The sequence below is a fragment of the Protopterus annectens genome, chromosome 12.part0, assembly GCF_019279795.1.
Source record: "Protopterus annectens isolate FY-2018-M chromosome 12.part0, PAN1.0, whole genome shotgun sequence".
In the NCBI taxonomy this organism is placed as follows: Eukaryota; Metazoa; Chordata; order Ceratodontiformes; family Protopteridae; genus Protopterus; species Protopterus annectens.
The window spans coordinates 505,042,440-505,066,781 of NC_056746.1; the positions used below are offsets into that span (position 1 = coordinate 505,042,440).

At 34.1% G+C, this 24,342-nt stretch overlaps 1 protein-coding gene across 3 annotated transcripts in view; it reads right to left on the reverse strand.

The window, feature by feature from the left end:
- VWA3A (von Willebrand factor A domain containing 3A) overlaps positions 1-24,342 on the reverse strand; it is a 2,208,650-nt gene that overhangs the window by 553,930 nt on the left and 1,630,378 nt on the right. For all 3 annotated transcript variants that reach the window (XM_044089639.1, XM_044089638.1, XM_044089640.1), the window contains one exon: positions 22,869-22,979. In XM_044089639.1, the coding sequence (XP_043945574.1) occupies positions 22,869-22,979 (111 nt within the window). The remainder of the gene's footprint in view (positions 1-22,868; positions 22,980-24,342) is intronic.

Below are 24,342 nucleotides of genomic sequence, written 5' to 3' on the forward strand. Positions count from 1 at the left end.
TATATAGACTGTATTTTATATAGCATATATCATGGACATAAGTAGGTTAAAAATAAACAAGACACGTGGGTGCACAAGTCCCAGGATAAAAAAAGTGCCCATTCCTGATAGGCGCATTGGTAGAAGGAATGGAAAAAAAGACATTGCTGAATCCTCAAGCCATGGAAATATTCCTGCAATGGGGTTAGGCCAGGCTCATGGGAGGATGGCCACCTTGTTGTAGAAGGAATTAGTAGCCCACAAAAATCACAATAACTGATAGGCTAAAAAAATAGCCATAAAGATGACAGAGTGGATTACTGAAGATAATAAAGAAATTATGTATTATTACTATTACACAAGAAGCCCAGAATTTCCAGACAAAAGATATGCAAAAAAGATTAGGAGAGAAATTAGAGGAAAGAAAAGTACTTACACAAGAAAAACTGTCAAAAGCTTCAAATGCAAATTTGTGTTCATTAATACAAAAGATTCATGAAAAACATTCTATAGACCAAGAAACCTTGGGCCATTTGGAAAAAAGAAGCAACCGAGGAAGTGTGAAATATAAAGAACAAAATCTATAGATTTTTGAAAGGTATAAAAAAGAAATATGGACATGGGAAAGAGAGATTTGATATGGTACAATATTTATGCAAAGTAGAAAGTCAAACTAATCAATACAAAAAAGCAGTCCTAAAGGTATTTGAAGAGAAATACATGCAAAAGCACCCAGGTATGGAAAATTTCACAATAAAAAAATTAAGATCACAAGAGGATTACAAGAGGAGTAAAACAGAAGATTAGTAAAGTGGAAGCTAAAAAAATAGAAGCATAAGTTATGGAATATCTGCAAAGTGAAGAAATTAGTGTAGGTAGTTTAACAGGTTATATCACAGCATGATGGAACAATGAGTCTCCCAAGTAAGGAGAAACAGGAGAAGCAGGAGACATCTGAAGAAGAAATGTGGATATGGGAAAGAAAAATAGATTTAATATGGTGCACTATGTATGAAAAGGAGAAAGCAAAACTAATCAGTACAAAAATAGCAGCACCAAAGGCAAAGTCATCAGGATATGGAAAATTTTACAATCCAAAATAGAAAACAAAGAAGGAAAGTAGAAAGGAAAATTAGTAATGAAGAAGTTAAAGAAATAGAAACTGAGGTTATGGAGTACCTGCGAATTGAATGATTTAGTGTAGTAAATCTAACTCTGATTACACCACAGCAGGGTAGAATAATGAATTCCCATATTAAGGAGAAACTAGTGAAGCAGGAAACATCTGACCAGTTGCCATATGAAGATACTCGAGAGCCTTCAGTAGGAAACCAGTATAAAAGTTCAGTTGGATTTGCACAGCAAGGGAAGGAACAAGAAACTGTGACAACTTTGACAGTCAATGTTGTGGAGAAATAGGTCAATGAGTTCCCATGTGAAAGAGCAATGGATGACATAGGATGAAACTGAAAGGAATATGGCACAGGAAGATGCTCTGGAACTTTCTGTAGAATGCCCACAGGAAATGGAGAACAAAGAATGTGCCCTCAGTTTAGAAGAAAATGATCTAAGGGAAGAGTTGTTTGTGTTAACAGAGATTGACAGACATTAAAACCAGTGCAGATCCAGACCAAGAACAAAATGATGTATAATGATGATGTACATGTAATCATGTGACTAGAGCACCAATTAATAAAATATGCAAATTAAATGTTAAATAAATTTATACAATAGACTGCAAACCAACAAGGTTGTACTAGATATTTAAAAACATATGTTCACAATACAATCTGTACTGAAAAACGTACAACAGCCCCACAAAACTACAGGCCAACTTATAATACCTTAAGGCAACAATAAAAACTTGTGAAAAAATGTGTGAAAAATTTTTAACCTACAATCTGGGAATGGTTATCAAGGCATACATGAATTTTTTCACAAGTTTTTAATGTTGCCTTAAGGTATTATAAGTTGGCCTGTAGTTTTGTAGGGCTGTTGTACTTTTTTTAGTACGGATTGTATTGTGAACATATGTTTTTAAATATCTAGTACAACCTTGCTGGTTTGCAGTCTATTGTATAAATTTATGTGAATGAAAGAATCTATGGTTGTTTTAACATTTAATTTGCATATTTTATTAATTGATGCTCTAGTCACATGATTTGGACTAGAAGGTATTTAAGCTTTGAATTTTTAATAATGTTTTTTCTTGAAAAAGCCTGGTATGATCCCAGGCGAAAGCGCTTGATGTGAAGATGTGAATTTTTTATTTCTTTCCATTAAATTAAGTTTTATTCAAGACATTTTGGACTGTTTCGTTCCTTTTGAGCCTTTGGATATACATCATTTTGTTGTTAGAGATTGACAGACATATTAAGATCAATGAAATAATAGACTACAGAAAGTCAATAAGACCCAAAATGTTAGACGTATGATAAAACAAATGAACAAAGTCGTCAGAACTGTTCTCAGAAATCCATGCAATATAACAGAAGTAAATAGGCTATATTAATGTGCAGCTGAATTAATAACAGATAAAGTCTTACCACAAGAACATAGAGCAGTAAGGGAGAGGAAGGGGAGAAATTAATTGCTATCATGGAAGTACTGAATAGAGAAAACTATAAAGAAATTAAGACATGTAACTGTTAGAAGAGTACAGAAGAAACAGATCAACAAAAATACTCAGAAAGATAGACAAGATAAAAGCAACACTCAGTATCAGAAGAGATCAAGATCTATCGAACATTATTGCAAATAATAAACTAAAGATATCAGCACATGTAAAAAAACATAGAAGATATGCAGATTAATATAAAGGAAAAGTACAAAATACGCAACTTATTAATGACCTAAAAATGTTTTATAGAGAATTGGGAAACAGGGTAAAAGGAACAGAAACACCATCAAAAAAAGAAGAAATAAGATACATTTCAGAGAAATATCTATAAAGATCTTGTGGAACACAACAAAGATGCTGAATGGATAGAAGAAATAAAAGAAAGAATAAGAAGTTCAAATGTACAGGATATGAGATAAAATGAAGTAACAGCGAGTGAAATTGAAACAAAATGAAGAAAAGCTCCTAACTGGAAAACCCAAGGCCCTGATGAAGTACCTAACTTGTGTCTAAAAGTATTAACATCTTAACATGAAGATTTAGCCATGAGTAAAACTATTTATATGTACAGCCCAAACAGATGCCAACCTGGTCAATAACAGGAAAAACAATACTCCTCCTTAAGAGTAATCCTGCAAGCTATCCTAAAAACTATAGAACGATAACTTGCCTTCCAATGATGTACAAATTATACATTGGAATTGATGGTAACAGAGTTTGTAGTCACTTACAAGAAAACTCAGTTATAGCAACAGAACAAAAGGGTAGCAAAAGAAAGTCATATGAAACAAAGGATCATTTGTTGTTAAATAAGATCATAATGGAGAACTGTAAAAAGGGGAAGAATCTAAGTATGGCATGGGCAGTCTACAAAAAATATTTGACAGGATCCCATATTCATGGATAAAAGAGTGCTTACAAATGTATAAGATACACCCTATACTGACTGATTACATTACAGCAACCATGAAACAGTGGTAAACCACTTTGAGGTTCATGATAAAGGACAAATTATTATTCCAGGGATAAAAATTTAAAGGGAGATATTCCAGGCTGATGCTTTGTCACCACCGCTCTTTTGTCTTGCCCTTAACCCATTAATCTGTCTACTTAAAAGATTAGGTTGTGGTTACAATATGGCTCCCAGAAAACTACAATGTGTAAAGACTTATCTTCTTTTTGTGGATGATTTAAAACTGTACAGTTCAGCAGATGAGGAGCTGAAAGCAGAACTGCGAGTGGTTAAAACTTTATCAGATGATATAAGAATGCCATTTGCTCTTGATAAATGTGTAAAAGCAACATTTAAAGCAGGAAAGCTGCAGCACCAAGAAAATATCAGTCTGGGACAGGAGTGTGATAAAAAGGAACTTGTGCAGGAATATCTGCAGGAATATGTATAAATATTTGGGAATTGATAAAGGATCAACAATAAAGCATGAACAAATGCAAACAAAACACAGTAAGGAATATTTTAGAAGACTAAAATTAATAATGAAAACAGCCCCAACATCTAGGAACAAAGTCCAAGCTATTTGCTCTTCCTGTTCTAACTTAGAGTTTTGGGGATGACTAAATGGCCCTAAAAAGTATTGGATCAGTTGGACAGGAAAACAAGAAAAATGCTTCACCCTTATCAAATGATATATAAAAATCACTGTATGCCAAGATTATATAGTCAGCATTCTGAAGGAGGTAGGGGCTTCCTCAAAATTGATTACATGTATAGATCTACGATCATAGGACTGCATACATATCTGCTTACTTCACCAGATCTAAACATAGTGAAAGTTTTAAAACACGAAGAGAAGAAGTCTAAGATGACTTCCCTGCTTAGTTTAGTAGAAGCATCTCGGTGTCAAGGGGGAATGGAAATTAAACTGGAAGTAGACAAAAATCAGCAGCGGAATGATGTGCCAAAAAACAAAATAAAGACTATAAGGAGAAGGATCAGGTGAGAAGGCAAGAAATGTGGAAAAAGCAGAAATATAGCTGCAAGTACAGAAAACTCCTGGGACAACCTCGCGTTGATCAGGATCTGACACAGGAATGGCTAAAGAGAGGTGAATTTAAGCCAAAAGATGAAAGGTTAATACTGATAGCCCAGGATAGTGGACTATGTGCACATTGGTTTATAACATGTGGGAGAAACAGACAAGTGCAGGTTCTGTCAAACAGAGCTGGAAACAGTCACACATCTGTTTGCTGGGTGTGACACACTAATGACAGAGGGTCTGTATACTGAAAGGCATAATAATGTGGCAAGAATGTTGCACTAGGAATTGTGCAAATATTACAATACCGAAGAAGCTGAATAGCAGTGAAAACATGAAACAGAAAATATTAATGCTGAAGTTTATATCACATGGGATCACCTATTACCAAAAGTTGAGAAAACAGATGCAAGAAAAACAGATATAGTAGTCCATGAAAAGAAGACAAAAATAGCATTAATCATTTAAATTGCTACATCCAGTGATTACAGTGTCTTACATACAGACAGATACTAAGTCATAAAATACCAAGATTTGCACGCAGAAACAAGGGCAATGTGGAAGAGGGATACCCAAACAGTTCCAATAGCAGTAGAAGCAATGGGTGTCATAATTTAGATATGTTAACCAATACGTGTAACTCCATATGAATTACAGGAGTCAATCTTGATCACATTGCGGGTACTGCTAAGAGCACTTTTGGCTAATATCAAAGACTGAAACAATATTAATTTCATGAACCTTAATCATACTTTTAGGAATGGGATCCATTCCCATCATGGTATGAAAAATCCAAAATACTTGGAGAAATTAAAATGATAAAACTTTAACAAACTGGCTCAGCCAGAAAAATACCTGCAAATGACTACATAATTCCATATCCTCTTAATGCCTCTCCAATCATGGCAAACCTTCAGTCTGGTCAATTACAAAAATATGAACAATTATATAACTAAGTGGTTATTTGTAGCAAATCTGCCATATGAAATTCATCCCTGTACTGCTCTCAAACATTTAAACTGGCTAAAATTACCCCCATGCTGTTAGTTACACACAAATATTAACTACAGATAAATTACTCAATAACCCAAATAAAAGTCCTAGTCTTCAATATATTGATCAGCTATATTCCTCAAGCAGAACTCTTCAGTCTTCAGAAAAATCAATTCTTACTTTATTTAAATCCAAAAGCACAGCTGGTAACAATCTCTACTCCAACTACATTAAAAAAAATGGAACACTATACCATACCTAATTAGATGAATTGACTCCTTTTGCTATTTAAATCTAAAATAAAAAAAAAATCTAGAAAATACATGGCTGTGTACTTGCTTATCTCCTGGCTAGAACTAATTTACCGAAAGCTTCTGGTTCTAAATATGCAATTAATTAATCATATAAGGGATTTTGTCATAAAATAACTTAAAGCTAATAATACATTATTTAACTTCATCTTCCTCAGTATTTTCTTTGTTCTTATCATTTACTACCTTTACAACACCACTATAAGACTACACTACAATATCTTAGTTCCACTTTTTCCTTTTATCTGTTATTTCACATTAAATTAATCTCCCTAATCTGTATTAACTTTGCCTATCACTATATCTTAAATATATTTTTTTATTAAACTGTTTGACTCGATGCTTATCTTTATATCTGTTTTTCGTTTTGTGTCTGTATATTATCTTCATTATATTAAACTCTAACATAGTTCTTATACTTCGTTACTTTTTTGCTAGTTTATTTACATTTTAAATAAATGTATATAGCATGTGTTATTATCACTAACTTTCCTAATATGTTTCATTGCAACTTTTATAACTCTTTTTTGTATTTTGGAACTTTTCTCTGCAGTTCTCTGCCAAAAAAGGGAGTTTCTGCCCAGTCAGACTATCCTGAAAAACAAATGCAAAATAAATAAATAATTAAACAAAACATGTGATTTTTGTAAGTTTCTTATGCTGATCATTGTTGCAATTAGAACTGATTCTCTGATGAATTTTAGTTGACCAATATTGTGGTTTTGAAATTATGTTAATATCTTTTATGGCTTAACACAAATATTTTGTTAATAAAGAATACAGAAAGGGCATCTTCCTCGACATTTTCTTTTTTCTTTATGAAAAACTTTTAAAGAAATAATGTTCACTTAATCTTACTCTAAAATACAAAATAAATATCATTTCATACCATAAGCTTTATACACAATATAATATTAATCCAGTACTAAAAAAATTTATATATATATATATATATATATATATATATATATATATACATATACATATCTACCCTTTCCTTGTATGTCAATCATACATTGTGTATTTGTTTGAAAAAATATGCAAATAATATTTCTCCCTTTAAAAATGTTAAAAACTCAAATGTAATAAATTAATGATAAAACATTATTGTAAAGAGTCTATTATAGGATAACACATAATATTGTTGAAGGATACAAGAAATGTACAAAATATATTGTAAACTAATGTATTAAACTTTAGCTGCTTTTTCAACAAGTGTAGGCTTAATACTGATGTACGCATTAAGACCTGGGGGGTAGTTGGCCTTAAGTCTCAATTGCCATCTTAATTCCCTATTTAATAATAAATTCTTTAAATCACCCCCCCCATTATTGTTTTTAACCAAATCAATAATGCCGAATTTAAAACTACTAAAAGATGGACAGGAAACAGAGTGTTTATATAAGGCACTAGCATCTTTTTTAATTCTTATGTCGTAATAATGTTCATATATTCTGTCTTTTAGCGCTCTCTCGGTTTTTCCTATGTAAAATGATGAACAGTGCATACACATAGCCATGTATACCAACATTCTACTATAGCAATTACCTTTACAGAATCTGACAACACTATCCAAACCATTGTTCAATTTTACAGATTCTTCCTTAAAAATGTGTGAACATTGTGCACATCTACCACAAGAGCTAGTTGCCTTTTTACAATTCATGTTCTTATCAGCTATTTCAAAACATCTTTTGAAATTCATTCCTGTCCTGTAAATAAAGTGTGGTTTGTTTCCTATCGCCTCATATAATTCTTTATTAGTTTTTAATATACACCAATTAGCTTCTACTATTTGTCTAAAAAAATCAGAAAACAGATTAAATTCAGTAATACATGCCCCCTGGTAATTTTTTGTTGTTGTTATTGCTTTGTCACATTCTCCCACTGTTTTAAAGGGTTCACCTAGTAAAGCTTATATATTTAGTACCCCAACCATTGTAGACCTCTTCCAGTACTCTGCCAACTAAATCCCTGGGATATCCTCTCTCAATAAACTTTTCACCCAGAAAAATAAATTCTTCAAATAAATCGGAGAAGTCAGAAGTCATCCTAGCCAACCTGACAGCTTGACCCTTGATCAGACTCCTTTTCTGATGAAAAGGATGGGAACTATTATGGTGCAAATAACTATTGCACCATGTATCCTTACGGAAAATTCTAGACTTAAAACCACATTGTGTTTTATAAATAGTGATGTCCAAATAATTAATACTATAATCATCTACAACATGTGTGAAAGAAAGAAACTTAGTAGTTTTGTTCAAATAATTAATAAATTCAGTTATACTTTCCTTAGTGCCATCCCAAATAACAAAAATATCATCCAAAAATCTTAGGTAGCACTTCAAATGTTTCTTATAAATGCTATTTAGCACAAATCTTTCCTCCCATTCCAACATAACTAGATTGGCAAAAATGGGGGCACATGCTGCCCCCATTGCTACTCCACTAGTTTGTTGGTAATATTCGCCTAGGAACACAATATAATTGTTGTCCAGCACCACTTCCATTAATTCCAGAATTAATAATTTCTGATCATTTGATAAGTCCAGATGCTTATGAAGTTCTTTAAAAATTTTTTCATAAAGTGAATAATTGAATAATTAATTAATTAAGGTTTTTAAGACACTATATATAGTGAATGTAGCACTGTTTTAGTTGTATCTGATGAAGTCTCATTGTGAGATGAAAGTGCTTATATTTGGTGGTTGTTACTATTAAATTTTATGAGAAAATCATCCTACACACTGATGGGAATCTATTTTCATTTTATTCAGTTGGATGTGACTATTTTATTGTGATTTTGGTATTGTTGAGCAGTTCATGTTACTGCGTGGAGGATTGCTGAGGTTTTTATAAATTTTCGGTGCTACTTATTATGGAAAGTTCTCCTGGGGATTCAACTATTATTGGACAAGATAATTTGTTTAGTCCTGATAATTTTATCAGGACACAGCAAGAAGTTATAAAAATACGTGAAGAACTAGCTACGCTGAGAGGTGATTTAACTAGACTCATAGACTTGTTCAGCCAAAATGAGCCAGAAGATGGAGCTATTTCCACACGCAATTGCTCTATTCGTGGTCCGGCGCAGTTTCTAACATCATCTCCACGCTCTAGGACGGTGAGCTATGGTGGCAGTAAGACGAACGCGAGGGAAAAAGAACCTGGTGAACGAAACAACCAAAGTAATGATGGTAGTGCGTTGTTATCACCACCGAGTGGACCTAATGGGCAAGGCAATGCGATGGAACGACAGGATCGGGTGGTGCAACATAAGAATTCCAAACCTAAAGGTACTGTTAATTACGCTGATAAACGTATTAGAGAGGGAGCCATTAATATTGATGGCACAGTATCAGCGGTACATAACATTGAAAACAGCAAACATTCTTCTTTTTGTTTTAGAGATTTGCTGGACAAACAATTTGAATTTAATGCATCCTTTTCTGCTAAGCATCCGCAAGGCAATGTGGCTGGACATGATTTAAATGTAACAAATGTTCCTACGTTAAAGGATTTAATCTATTTGTTTGAAAAAAAACTGTTTAAATATAAATGTTTACAAATAGATAATAGATATCTGCATTGCTGTGTAAGTCATAAAATAGTTCCTCAGGGACTTAGATTTTTTAAATATCCGTTTGCTGTGGCATACACTGATGTAGTTTTGAAAGATTTTCATGACTATTTTGATGAATGTGGACTGGGTTTGATTTTAAAATTGATTAAGTACAATGAAATACAGATGAATGTTTTACTGGTAGATTTAAACAAACAAAATGATGATATTTTAAATGATTTGTTGTTTGAGGAATATAAACACTTGTATAACAGAGTCTTGAAAAAAATAGATGAAAGAATTAATAAGGTTTTCTTTAGGAAACAGAGAAAGTTTATGAGGGACAAGGAGCAATATACTAGGGGTAAAATGTACCCTGGACCTATTAGTAGTTTGAAAAACAGAAAAAATATGCAGGAATTGGTTCACCCTATGCAATTTGACAAAGTGGAAACCAATGATGTACAAAGAACTAAATTCCAAGGTAGAAATAACTATGGTAATAGTATTCCTAGTAGAGTTTTAGATGAATTAGATTCTTTTTCTGAACCACATGAACATTTTTTAGGTCCCAGGAGGTCGGAACGTCTGGCGAACAAAACCAGACTGACGTCCGACTCAGGCCAACCGACAAGTTTATATGGGAACAATTATGGTTGGAAAAATGTGGGGAGGATGAACAAATGAATATTACTACACAGGCTGATGGTATAGTTTTTGAATATAAAGGCTTTAAAATGTTTAACTACACCACCATTGCCTTGGAGAAGAATCATTTTAATTTATTTTCAAAAGGTTTCAAGTATGTTAAAGCACAGTATGGAGATTTAGCTCATATTTTAACAGATTTTAAACTATATCTCAGAAAATTAAACCTTAATTTGACATACAATAGGAAGACCTTGGATGACAAAGCCTGCACTAATAGAGGTTTAGTGAGGCACAGTACATACAACCCACCCTTACATCCAGCACTTATTACTTTTGAGAATATTGTTACGAAAGAAATTTATGATACTTATGCGAACAACAAAAAAACAATGGAATATCATAACCTAAGTAAAGAGGAAGAGAAGTTACTTATTGAATTAAAAAAACAGAAAGAAGTAATAATCATGAAACCGGATAAGGGTGGGGGGGTTGTACTATTTGACAGTGAAGAATACAACAATTCCTTAACCAATATTTTGTTGGATTCATCTACATATTCGTTGGTTTCATACAATGAGATACAAATTGCATATAATAGAATTGATTCCCTTCTGGAGGAATATTTTTTGGAAAATAGAGTTGACAAGTTAACATATAATTTTTCGAAACAGATAAATCCAATTATTCCCCAGTTTTTTGGTGTACCTAAAGTACACAAATCTATATTTGAGCCCCCGTTTAGACCCATTGTGTCAGCCAGTAATTCTAAAACACATCCATTGGCAGTGTACATAGACAGCCTTACTAAAAATATTATAAATGGGAAGGAACATTTAATTAAAGATTCTTGGGAGTTTCTTAGTAGAATAAATAAAGGGTTGTGGTCAGAAAGTTGTATATTTTTAACTATAGATGTTGAAAATTTATTCACCTGTATACCACGAATTGAGGGACAAAATTTTTTTGAGGAAAGTATTCATAAGCATCTGGACTTATCAAATGATCAGAAATTATTAATTCTGGAATTAATGGAAGTGGTGCTGGACAACAATTATATTGTGTTCCTAGGTGAATATTACCAACAAACTAGTGGAGTAGCAATAGGGGCAGCATGTGCCCCCATTTTTGCCAATCTAGTTATGTTGGAATGGGAGGAAAGATTTGTGCTAAATAGCATTTATAAGAAACATTTGAAGTGCTACCTAAGATTTTTGGATGATATTTTTGTTATTTGGGATGGCACTAAGGAAAGTATAACTGAATTTATTAATTATTTGAACAAAACTACTAAGTTTCTTTCTTTCACACATGTTGTAGATGATTATAGTATTAATTATTTGGACATCACTATTTATAAAACACAATGTGGTTTTAAGTCTAGAATTTTCCGTGGGATACATGGTGCAATAGTTATTTGCACCATAATAGTTCCCATCCTTTTCATCAGAAAAGGAGTCTGATCAAGGGTCAAGCTGTCAGGTTGGCTAGGATGACTTCTGACTTCTCCGATTTATTTGAAGAATTTATTTTTCTGGGTGAAAAGTTTATTGAGAGAGGATATCCCAGGGATTTAGTTGGCAGAGTACTGGAAGAGGTCTACAATGGTTGGGGTACTAAATATAAAGCTTTACTAGGTGAACCCTTTAAAACAGTGGGAGAATGTGACAAAGCAATAACAACAACAAAAAATTACCAGGGGGCATGTATTACTGAATTTAATCTGTTTTCTGATTTTTTTTAGACAAATAGTAGAAGCTAATTGGTGTATATTAAAAGCTAATAAAGAATTATATGAGGCGATAGGAAACAAACCACACTTTATTTACAGGACAGGAATGAATTTCAAAAGATGTTTTGAAATAGCTGATAAGAACATGAATTGTAAAAAGGCAACTAGCTCTTGTGGTAGATGTGCACAATGTTCACACATTTTTAAGGAAGAATCTGTAAAATTGAACAATGGTTTGGATAGTGTTGTCAGATTCTGTAAAGGTAATTGCTATAGTAGAATGTTGGTATACATGGCTATGTGTACGCACTGTTCACCATTTTACATAGGAAAAACCGAGAGAGCGCTAAAAGACAGAATATATGAACATTATTACGACATAAGAATTAAAAAAGATGCTAGTGCCTTATATAAACACTCTGTTTCCTGTCCAACTTTTAGTAGTTTTAAATTCGGCATTATTGATTTGGTTAAAAACAATAATGGGGGGGGTGATTTAAAGAATTTATTATTAAATAGGGAATTAAGATGGCAATTGAGACTTAAGGCCAACTACCCCCCAGGTCTTAATGAGTACATCAGTATTAAGCCTACACTTGTTGAAAAAGCAGCTAAAGTTTAATACATTAGTTTACAATATATTTTGTACATTTCTTGTATCCTTCAACAATATTATGTGTTATCCTATAATGGACTCTCTACAATAATGTTTTATAAATATATCATTAATTTATTACATTTGAGTTTTTAACATTTTTAAAGGGAGAAATATTATTTGCATATTTTTTCAAACAAATACACAATGTATGATTGACATACAAGGAAAGGGTAGATATGTATATGTATATATATATATATATATATATATATATATATATATATAGATATATATATATATATATATATATAAATAATTTTTTTTAGTACTGGATTAATATTATATTGTGTATAAAGCTTATGGTATGAAATTATATTTATTTTGTATTTTAGAGTAAGATTAAGTGAACATTATTTCTTTAAAAAGTTTTTCATAAAGTGAATAATTGAATAATTAATTAATTAAGGTTTTTAAGACACTATATATAGTGAATGTAGCACTGTTTTAGTTGTATCTGATGAAGTCTCATTGTGAGATGAAACCGCTTATATTTGGTGGTTGTTACTATTAAATTTTGTGAGAAAATCATCCTACATGCTGATGGGAATCTATTTTCATTTTATTCAGTTGGATGTGACTATTTTATTGTGATTTTCTTTTTTCTTATTATTTACTACATTTACTACTCTACTATATTTAAGGGGAACTATATGACCTATAAGGGCATGTTATTTGGACTGTATTACTACACAAGAATACGGGCGGTATAATCTTTGTTTTCAAGTCATTACAAGCCGAATACTGCACTGGTCAGGTTTTTCATTTATAAGGGAAGTAATAATTTAATATGACTAACAACTTAAACTTAACTTATAAATGTTATCTTATGACAGAGACAGCTTGCAAGTAAAATACAACACATAAGGACAACATTAAAATAAACAGAACATGACAAAGAAAGACTACACTTTAAAGAAAAACAAAACAGAAGGTTGTTTCCCATTGCCTGCTCAAACTCTGTGGCAACCTGTTGGAGCAGGAGAAAAGAAACATTAATCACTCAACCAAGCCCTTGGCTAACTATGGACATCTCCCATCCTACCATTTGTAATTACTCAGTTATTATTTCTGCATCACTCTGATGCCCTCTTGCTTATGAGGCAAGGCCAGAAGAACATGATCACAGTCTTTTTCTCAGGCACAATAAAGCTGATCAACAACACTGTATCTGACAGAAGTGTCAATGATGCAGTACCTGATTTACACATCTATCAGATTCAATTTTCACTTATAAATAGGTCCAAAACAATATCTGAAGTCAAAATAAAATGATACTCATACTATACCATAAATAAAACAAAAACGAACACCAACAACGTACCAATAATAGTTTAATGCAAAGCTTTTTGTCTCACATATAAATAGGTAAAAGCAGCATTACTGAATGCTAATAGCATTAATAATAAACTGACAATCTGAGAAGTCCGGCTTATATAGCTCCAGACTGATGAAGAAAGAATTGATAAATCCTGGATTAATGATGAATATATCCCTGTACTGGGTGACACAATGGTGCAGTTGGTAGCATTGTTGCTTCACAGCAAGAGGTTCTCTGGTTCCATTCTAGGCACGAGTGCCTTCTGTGTGCAGTCTGTATGTCCTCTTTGCTTTACTGTGGGTTTTCTCTGGGTGCTCTGGTTTTCTCCCACAATCCAAAGGCATGTGTAGGAGGACTGGATACTCCAAACTAGCCATAGGTGTGAGTGCGCATGTGTGTGGTATGGCTGCAGGGTTAACAATCTTGCCCTTGTCCCATAAAAAGGAAAGAATTAGTTAAAGAAACATCAACAAGGACTGCTAACCTTTATTTTTACCCCTAAGTGCCAGTAAATCCGCATACAGCAAGCTTAAAAGACAGAGACACAGATGCCTACCATCTTACTATTCCCAAAAGTATAACTGTTTTGATGACAACAGGTCTGAAAGTATGCATAGAAAGGAAAGCCTTCCTTCTGGTTAAAACATTGCCCAGACTGACAACCACCTTACTCTGCAGAAGTAACAGATGTAGCTATTTACTGTTGCTGTGTGTGTGTATGTATGTATATATATATATATATATATATATATATATATATATATATATATATATATATATATGCTGTGTGTGTGTAACGGTTAAGCACTTTCATCTGACATATATATATATGCTGTGTGTGTGTGTATATATATATATATATATATATATATATATATATATATATATATATATATATGGGTACGTATCACTTCACCTAAAACTCATTTCACCAAGACCAAATCACCTAAAGTTTATTTCACCTAAAACTCATTTCACTGACAAGTAGTACTCTAAAGCAAGTCAATGGTATATGTCCTTTTCCCCACTTTAGTGTGATCCTGGTGTTAATATATATATTGGGGGGGATGGGGGGGTGAGGGGCGTAGCCCTCCACCTAGTTGGCTTTTACCAAATAATGTAAAACAAAACCAGACACCATAAAACAAAAGTAAGTGGGGGGGCTTCACCACCCTCACCCCCAATGAGGGGTGCTGCACCCCTCCAATTATATATACTAACACCAGGATCGCACTACAGTGGTGAAAAGGACATATACCTTTGACTTGCCTTATTGTACTACTTGTTAGTGAAATGAGTTTTAGGTGAAATGAGATTTAGGTGAAAGGAACTTTAGGTGATTTGGTCTTGGTGAAATGAGTTTAGGTGAAGTGATACATACCCATATATATATATATATATATATATATATATATATATATATAAAAGTAAAAACCAAGTCAGTTAGCAGCACAGCAAAAACCTTTTAATCCACAGAGGTAAAATCCACATGTAACGGTTAAGCACTTTCATCTGACATAACAGACATCTTCAGAACCAAGTTACTCAATCAAATTAACAATTAAATAGCAAAACCAGTGCTTACATGCCCCTCCTGTAAGCCAAAAAGCTTGCTTCATGCACGGTGGTCTTGAAACACATTTACAACACATTTAGAATATTCTTAAAACATAAAACACATTTAAATTAATGTGTTTTATGTTTTAAGAATATTCTAAATGTGTTGTAAATGTGTTTCAAGACCAGCGTGCATGAAGCAAGCTTATTGGCTTACAGGAGGGGCGTGTAAGCACTGGTTTTGCTATTTAATTGCTAATTTGATTGAGTAACTTGGTTCTGAAGATGTCTGTTGTGTCAGATGAAAGCGTTTGACCATTACTTGTGAATTTTACCTCTGTGGATTAAAAGGTTTTTTGCTTTGCTGCTAACTGACTGACTTGGTTTTTACTTTTATTTGCTGAATTTTACCTGTTTGAGCACCGCGTGGATTTTAATTTGTGGTTACTTGTGGTGGTTTATCCTTGGTGCTCTGTAATGTCAGCTGGCAGTTCACAACAAATGTTTCCTGATACGCCCTTGAGTACACAAATGGATGGTGCAGGTAACTTGACTTTACTGATACAACAGTTAACGCAGTCAGTGTCCCTTCTTAATAACAACATTAAAGAACTTATCGGGAAACAAAATGGTTTAACCGATAGTGATGAAGGGACTAGTGGTGGAAATAATGTATGAAGTGTGGTGAGTACAAATGCTACTAATGGGTGGAAAACTTCAAAATCGGATACTGCCCATGTTAACAATTTTAAAAAAAGTTTGGATAAAAGTAGCAGGGAACTACAGAAGACTACACCTCTGTGTCTAGAATTCATGCTTGGCTTGATAACTTTGAGTGTGACATTCAACCTACTTCTGTTTTAAATGAGACTGGTAACTGTATGACCTTTCGTGAGGAAATATTTCAATTTGAAAAATTTGTATACCAGTTTAAATGTGTTCAGTTGGATAAGTACTTTCTTAAGGAGAGTGTTCGCAGACAACATGTGCCGAAAGGCTTGCGTCTGTGGAAATATCCTCAGGGGGTGGAGGCCAATTCTGTATTACATATGGAACTGGTTGATCTTTTTGACCAGACTGGGCTTGAGTTAATGAAACTGCTCATTAAAGATAATGAGAGATGGATGTGGCAATGCAAACATGAAATTGATGGATTGGTTAATTCTATCACCTCTGATGTTCAATTTCCAGATTACAAAGCCAAATTTAACTATGTATTTCAGACTACTGAACAAAAACTGGTGAAAGTAAGGGTCCGGAAAGACAAGAAACTCAGGCGAGATGATGATGAAAATAGGAGGAAAACGGTGTATCCACCTCCTAGGAGAATGAACACCGATGAGAATGATGTGGATGGTGGAGACCAGGTAGAGCAACAAAATGAGTCAGAAGGGGGAGGCACCCTTTAGGCTCAGAAGCCCCCAGGTGGTCGGAGAGGCTGGCGGGGTGATATCAGTACAACAAAAGGGACAGGGACAATGGAGATCAGAAGAACAACAAGAGGAATTATTACAAGAACTATCAGAAGTCCAAGAGGTGGACTTAAACGTTGCAGTTGACATGTTCAATGCATTTGACCCATATTCAGGTACTGTTGATATTACAACTTTTTTTAATTATAATATCTACAACTTTTGCTCTTTGATTATTGGGCCAGAACATCATAATTTGTTGCTTAAGGGGATTAATTGTATCCCTGCAAAAAAGGCCCGTGTGGAGGATATTATTTTGGACCTTAAAATGTTTGGTCGAAAGTTGAATTTAAATATTATGCTTGACAGTGCCAGTGTGAATAATGGTGAAATTAACAATTTTAAGTGAAGTAGTACTTATAATCCACCACAAAATAGTATAGTGAATATATTTGAAAGACAGCGTGAAAGGGATATTGGAAGTACTTTGGATAAAAAGACAAAAAGATATTATAATTTAACAAAGGAAGAGTATTTGATGTTAAATGATTTAAACACTAATAAAAATGTTCGCTACATGAAACTGACAAAGGTGGTGGGTTGTGTGCAGACTAGTAGAGAAAGGGTGAAGGCTGCCAGCCTAGTCAAATAGAATTTGATACATAATTCTATCATTTGTAAATATAAATATAAAATACAGGCTTGGTTCATAAATGAAAGAAAACACTGTCAAATGTGAACTTCAAGATTGTAGCAGCATTTCAAATGTTCTTTGAAATTAAAATTATGTTTTGCATGTCCTTTGAAGTTAGAATTTGGAGTCGATGAGTCTGGAGTAAGCATCCTGCCTATTGTTTTAAGACTAAAGTTAATGACCAGAATTTACATGTGGAATGTCCTTTATTGCTCTAAGTGTAAAAGAATGTAAATGCAGTTTCGGTGTGGCCTGGGAACTCCAGCCTAAGTGTCAAAATGATGTAATGTGTATACTGGGAAAAACCTAAGTGTCAAACATGATGTAATCTGGGAGGGCCCAGCAGAAATGTTGTTAGGATTTTAAAAACTATTGCTCAGAGAGAGACTGTAAGCATTTTGCCTTGACTAGTCAACTCAGCACTGCCTTGCTCTATGTAAGTAAGTTATCTTAGAAGTATGTTTTCTTGTAGAAATAGCTAGGACTTTAAAGATTAGACTAAGTGTTTTTCTGTTATGTCAGAACTGTACTACGGAATTATTTCAAGTTTCTGTGTGATCTCTGAACTCTTGAGTAGCATTGTATTGTAGTAGTATTGTCTTGTGTCTTTATTATTTATTATTAAATATTTTTAAAATCTTTTACCTGTGGCTGGTTTGTGTGGAGTTGCATATTTATAGAGTTTATTGTACAAGGCCACTCTAATAAGCCTTAAGACTGTTTAGTCACATTACCAATTGAATAATAATATTGTACAGTAATAACTGGACACCCTTTTAAGGGCCTTTGGGTAGCTGATAATTATTAGCTGGTGGTGGCAGTAATTACTATCATATAGTCTGGGTAAAGGGGCACAGCTGGAGAATATGCATCAGCCTTTCCCAGGAGTGTCTGTGAAGTTGTATAAATACTTGTCTCAAAGTGTGTGTGTGTTTGTGTGTGTCAACTACTTGGGCAGGGGCACGAAGCACTGGTTGGACAGAGAGGGTACTGGAGGTTAGCTTGCCAGCTAGATTGAGATCTGGACCCTATAGCTGTGCCAGTGGGGAGTCTTATTTGGGACCTGGAGAGCAAGGGAGCAACCAGCCCCAGACTGACTATGATCTCTGTGTGCTCTTAAGGGAAATTGTACTTTACTGTGTGTATTTGTTATCATTTCCTCTTATATGAGATGCCCTCGCTGGTGTTAGTGGTGAGGATTGAGGCTCCTTGATTGCTGGGCCAGGGCGCAGCCATCACACCTTGTAATAACGGAGGTTCATGATTATTGCGGCCGCATGGCTGACTTGTTGAGTGATGTAGAAGTTTATGAACAAGTCTCGCTCAATGAAACTAATTTGGCATACAGGTCTATTAAGATTGTTTTAGATGAACTACTGTTATTTGATCAGATTTCCAGGCCACTGTATGAATATGTGTATGTATAAAAAAACTATAATTTCAAAACATTTTTGGGATACCTAAAATACATATTAATATAGGGAACCCCCCGATGCGTCCAATTGTTTCTGGCAAGGGTTCAGTTACTGAACCACTTGCCAAGTATGTGGACGGTAGGTTGAAGCATATTTTTGAACCATTTCCACATGTGCTTAAGGACTCGTGGGACCTGTTAAATAAGTTACAACCAGTTATTATACCTCAACATTCTTTACTGGTTACATGTGATGTACACAGTTTATATACTGTAATACCACAGGATGTGGAGTTAACCTGGTTTAAAGATATAATAACAGAATTTAGTAGATTAGACATGAGTGAACAAGAAATGGTTGTTTCTTTTACGGATATAGTATTGAACAATAATTTTATAAGTTTTGAAGGTGAATTCTACAGACAAACCAGGGTGTGGTAATGGGTGCAGCCTGCATCCCATTATTTGCAAATGCAGTGATGTTATGTTGGGAATTACATCTATTGTTTAAGATACCTTTATTTAAATATTGTCTCACCTATCATAGATACCTGGACGATTTACTTTTTATTTGGATGGGTACTAATGAACAATTGAATATGTTTGTAGATTTCATGCAAAAAAAGTAGTGAATTTCTGGAATTTTCATATGAGATGAGTTGTGACACTATCAATTATCTTGATATTAATATATCTAAAAACAAGAAGGGTTCATTAGTCACAAAAAGTTTTAGGAAACCTACTTATTGCAATACATTTTTACACTTTTCGACTTGCCATCCTATGTACAAAAAGAAAGGTATTGTTAAGAGCCAGTTGATTCGTGTTTCTAGGCTCAAATCAGAAAATTCAGAATGTTTAAGGGAGTTTTCAGTTTTAAGAGAAATGCTCAAAGAAAGAGGGTATCCAGGTGACTTGTTGGATAAAATTACTACTGAAGTTTGGGTGGGTAGGCAGAACAAATTTGCACCCATTGTCAAGTTTGGTTTTAACAGTCAGGTAAATTCTGTGACTAGGACTGGTAGTTCGTTTCCAATTGGGTAAAAATATGGCAATGCATTACACTACTGACTCAAAAGAAATTGAAAGAATTATTTGTAAAAATTGGACATTATCACAAGCGGGTAGTGATATTTGTCGGTTATTTAACACCAGACCAACATTTACATATAGAAACATGACACATTTTGAAGGACTGTTGGAAAGTACAGGAAATATGGGTGGTATTCCTTTAACTAGAAGATGTGAACACTGTTCTTACTGTAAGTTTATCAATATTGAAGAAAATGGTGAAGTGCTGAGGAAGGTAAAAGTTTGGAATAGACAAAAAGTGTTGAATTGCAATGCACAAAGAATTATTTATTTATTTAGCTATTTGTTGCACATGCGATGCATTTTATATCGGGAAAACTATTAATTCAATGAAACAAAGACTTTATCAGCATGTGTACAGTATAAAGAAAAGGATAGCAAATGTGCATTAGCTAGACACTCTGTATATTGTCCTGGTTTTAAAAAATGTATTTTTTTGATTTTGGAACAACTCTCAATGGAAGATGTTACTGGGGGATTGGGAAAACAGACTACTGCATAAAGAAATGAAATGGCAGCTTAGATTTGATGCTACCTACCTGCCAGGATTAAACAAGAGTATTTTGATTGCTAGTGAGCTAAAAAGAAGGGCACAACAAATTTAATATATTGTTTTAGTTCAATATATGTTTATTTAAATGTTTTTTATGTTTTAAGAATATTCTAAATGTGTTTTAAATGTGTTTCAAGACCAGCGTGCATGAAGCAAGCTTATTGGCTTACAGGGGGCATGTAAGCACTGGTTTTGCTATTTAATTGTTAATTTGATTGAGTAACTTGGTTCTGAAAATATCTTTTATGTCAGATGAAAGCACTTAACCGTTACTTGTGGATTTTACCTCTGTGGATTAAAAGGTTTCTGCTGTGCTGCTAACTGACTGACTTGGCTTTTACTTTTATTTGTTGAATTTTACCTGGTTGAGCACAGCATGGATTTTAATTTGTGGTTTTATAAATATATATATATATATATATATATATATATATATATATATATATATATATATCTAGGGCTCCACTTTGCAATGTCGAGATTTCACAATCTCGAACCTCTGAATACCGATGCTCAGAACTTCAAAATTGCAGAATCTCAAAAGCTGTCAATGGAGATTGCAGTACTGTGCATAACGTGAACTTTAGCATTCTCTTCACTGTAGTGCGATCTCGGAGATGGTATATTTAAGTTGCAGGGGTGTGGGGGTGTAGGGGGGGCTTGCTCCCCTGCAAAAACTTGATTTCTGGTGTTTTGCTGCTTTCGTTTTTTTTTTTCCCGTTTCGAGATTCTGCAATCTTGAAGTTCTGAGTGTCGGTATTCAGAGCATCTCAGCAAAAGAGATGTCCTTTAGCAGAGAGCCAGAAGACACTGTCCTTATCCTTGATGTTAGTAATAAGGTCAATAAGATATTTAAGCTGATCTGTGTATAACAGGGACTCTTCATAATCTTTGTTGTAGAAGGAGAAGAGGAAGAAGGAAACTTATATCTTTTAAGAACTATCAGTCCCTGATGCCAAAAGTTTGGAAGAAGCTCCTGTACTTTGAGTAACTTATTAAAGGTATGAAAAGTACCATTGCAAAAGTCAAAATAATCTATCATAACCATAAGTAACATACAACAGACAAGAAACAATACCTGAACACCAGATGTCTTACAAGTGGACATCCAGGTAATGGGCATCCACTCCTCTGCATCATAGTTAGTAAAAGGCATCTGTCCCATTGATGCCTAGTCCTCAGACATTCCTAACAGTAACAGCTGTGAAATCATGCAGTGAAGAAATGGCAGAAACAGGAAAGGTCACCAGAAAAGCAAGCAGATCAGGACCAGTTTTAGTTTCCACATCAGATATCTAGCGACCAATGTCCAGGATGGAAGATCTCTCTCACTCAGTTTGAAAGTTTCCAGCATTTGGCACTATTTTAACAACCATGGCAGGAAGTGAAACAGTCTGCTCCAGCACTACTACTTCTCCCCAAACAGCATCATGCAGCAGTGAGAACAGACAAATAACAGCAAATTTCATCCTGGAGTCGAACAACAAATCTTAATATAATCAAATGAACAGGGGTATTACTCATTACAAACAATCTCAGCCTTCAGTCACTAGCACCTGACTCAGTGAAGAACCTGATGATGTTTCTCCATAGTTGTTGCTATTTTTTATAAGTTAAACATTTCTTGTGCTTCTTTTTTTTTTGCAAACATTTCTCTTTAATCATATGATTAGTCAATACTAAATTTCTGGTTAACTGAAAGAGAAACAGAAGTCTGACAGAGATGTCAGACCAAGACTTGTTGTTTTCAGTAATCAGATAAGATGGAAAAGAACAGCTAATTTAATTATAAAAAGTTTTTAAACTCACAGCTCTTCTTGCTAAATTAGTTTTTTTCTTAATTTAACACAATGTTTACTGCTACCAGACTCATGACTTATAAATGGAAAGACATTGCAAATGGCAGCTTTTTGGAGGAACCTGATGGCATTGTGAGCATCTGTTACATTTTTCTATCAGGACATTAATATGAGTACGAAACAGTACACAATAAATTGTTGTATTAAACAAGAGAAAAACAAATGCTTATTTATCAAAGCATACCAGACTGGCTGTTCACTATATGTGGGAAAAGAATAGGACACTCCATGCAGTGCATGCTTTTATAGCCAGGGCGCGCCTAACGGCATGCTGTTTAGGGGAAATCTGTCTACTGAAAACAACAAGCCTTGGGACTGACGTCTGTGTCAGGCTAATTCTATTCATATTATGAATTCCTGAGCAGTGACCTCTATAATGAACATCATACATTTGCCAAATTCATTTAATCACTGTTGCATAAATTGAAAGAAGCAATTTCTTACGCAACTATTATGTAGTCATACTTACCCACATTTGATTGTGTATCCACATAAAACAAAGAGAATGAGGTTTTTGGTTGTTTCTTCTGTTTAATTTCCTTTTCTCCCGCATTCTGGACCCATGCTTTAAAAGGCTGCACTGCAATGGAATGAAAATTCACTCAGTATCTAAGAATTAATGGGAAGTATACTTAACAAAAATACTCTACGTGTGTGTGTGTGTGTGTGTGTGTGTGTCTGTGTGTGTGTCTGTGTGTCTGTGTGTGTGTGTGTGTGTGTGTGTGTGCGCGCGAGTGTATATATATATATATATATATATATATATATATATATATATATATATATATATATATATATATATTTTTATGGTTCCCCTTCACAAGATCGAATGAATGGAAGCTCGAAATGCATAAGCTCGAGACCAGAATCCCGAACTTCCATTCACTCGAAATTGTGAATGGGAAGTTTAGGGTTTGAAAAAATAAGTGTTCAGTTACCTTTTTGCAGGGGGCTAGGTCCCTTGCAGCTGTCATCTAAGAACTGCGTGACCGCACTATAGCAGAGGACTGGGAAATCTTCCGTTTTGTGCTTATGCATATAGCGCAGAATGGCAGATTTCCCTTTCCTTCGCTGTAGTGCTTCTGGAGTAGGAATATTTAAGTAGGGGAGGTGTGGGGGGTGAAGCCTCCCTGCAAAAACATTAGAAAGGTTTTTTTTTTTTTTTTATTTCCCCTTCACATTTTCGAGTTTCTGTAAACTCGAGATTCTGGCTTCGGGGTTGTGAATTTCGATCTTGTGAAGTGGAATCATATAGATATATATATATATATATATATATATATATATATACACACACACACACACATATATATATATATAGATAGATAGATAGATATACACACACAGTATACATATATATATATATATATATATATATATATATATATATAGACTTTAGTAAAAGATGCATCATTTAGTATTTAAAATATTGCATATCGCATATTTTTGTACCACAAATAAATCCAAAGACATGTCCATATATACATAAATCAGTGGATCTACAGACTAGATATTAAAGAAAGAAATAAAGCACTAGTAATAACTGAAGCTTCTTTAGTATGTATTTGCCACTAAACACCTAGGTTAAAAAAATGAATGAGTCAGTGTCTATGAGTCAACGGGTAGCATGCTCATGTCTGATGATCAGAAGATCAGAAGTGTATGAGTTCTGTCCCTGTACAAGGTGCTTTGATTAACGATCCAGTGATGACACAATAGTACAGCATAAGGGGAAATTACATTCTTAAACTGCAGTTCTTTGGAAGAAAAGTTAAACTGAAGGAATTTCATCCCTCGGACTATTATAACCACTCCCTACCCATCTCACCTCAAAAAACTACTAACAGATTTCCTAGGGAACAACTGGATCTGCTCATGCTCTAGTCCTGGTTGACAACTTCCACCTGCTCCTTCCCTAACTCCTCATCCTCAACTTTATGTCT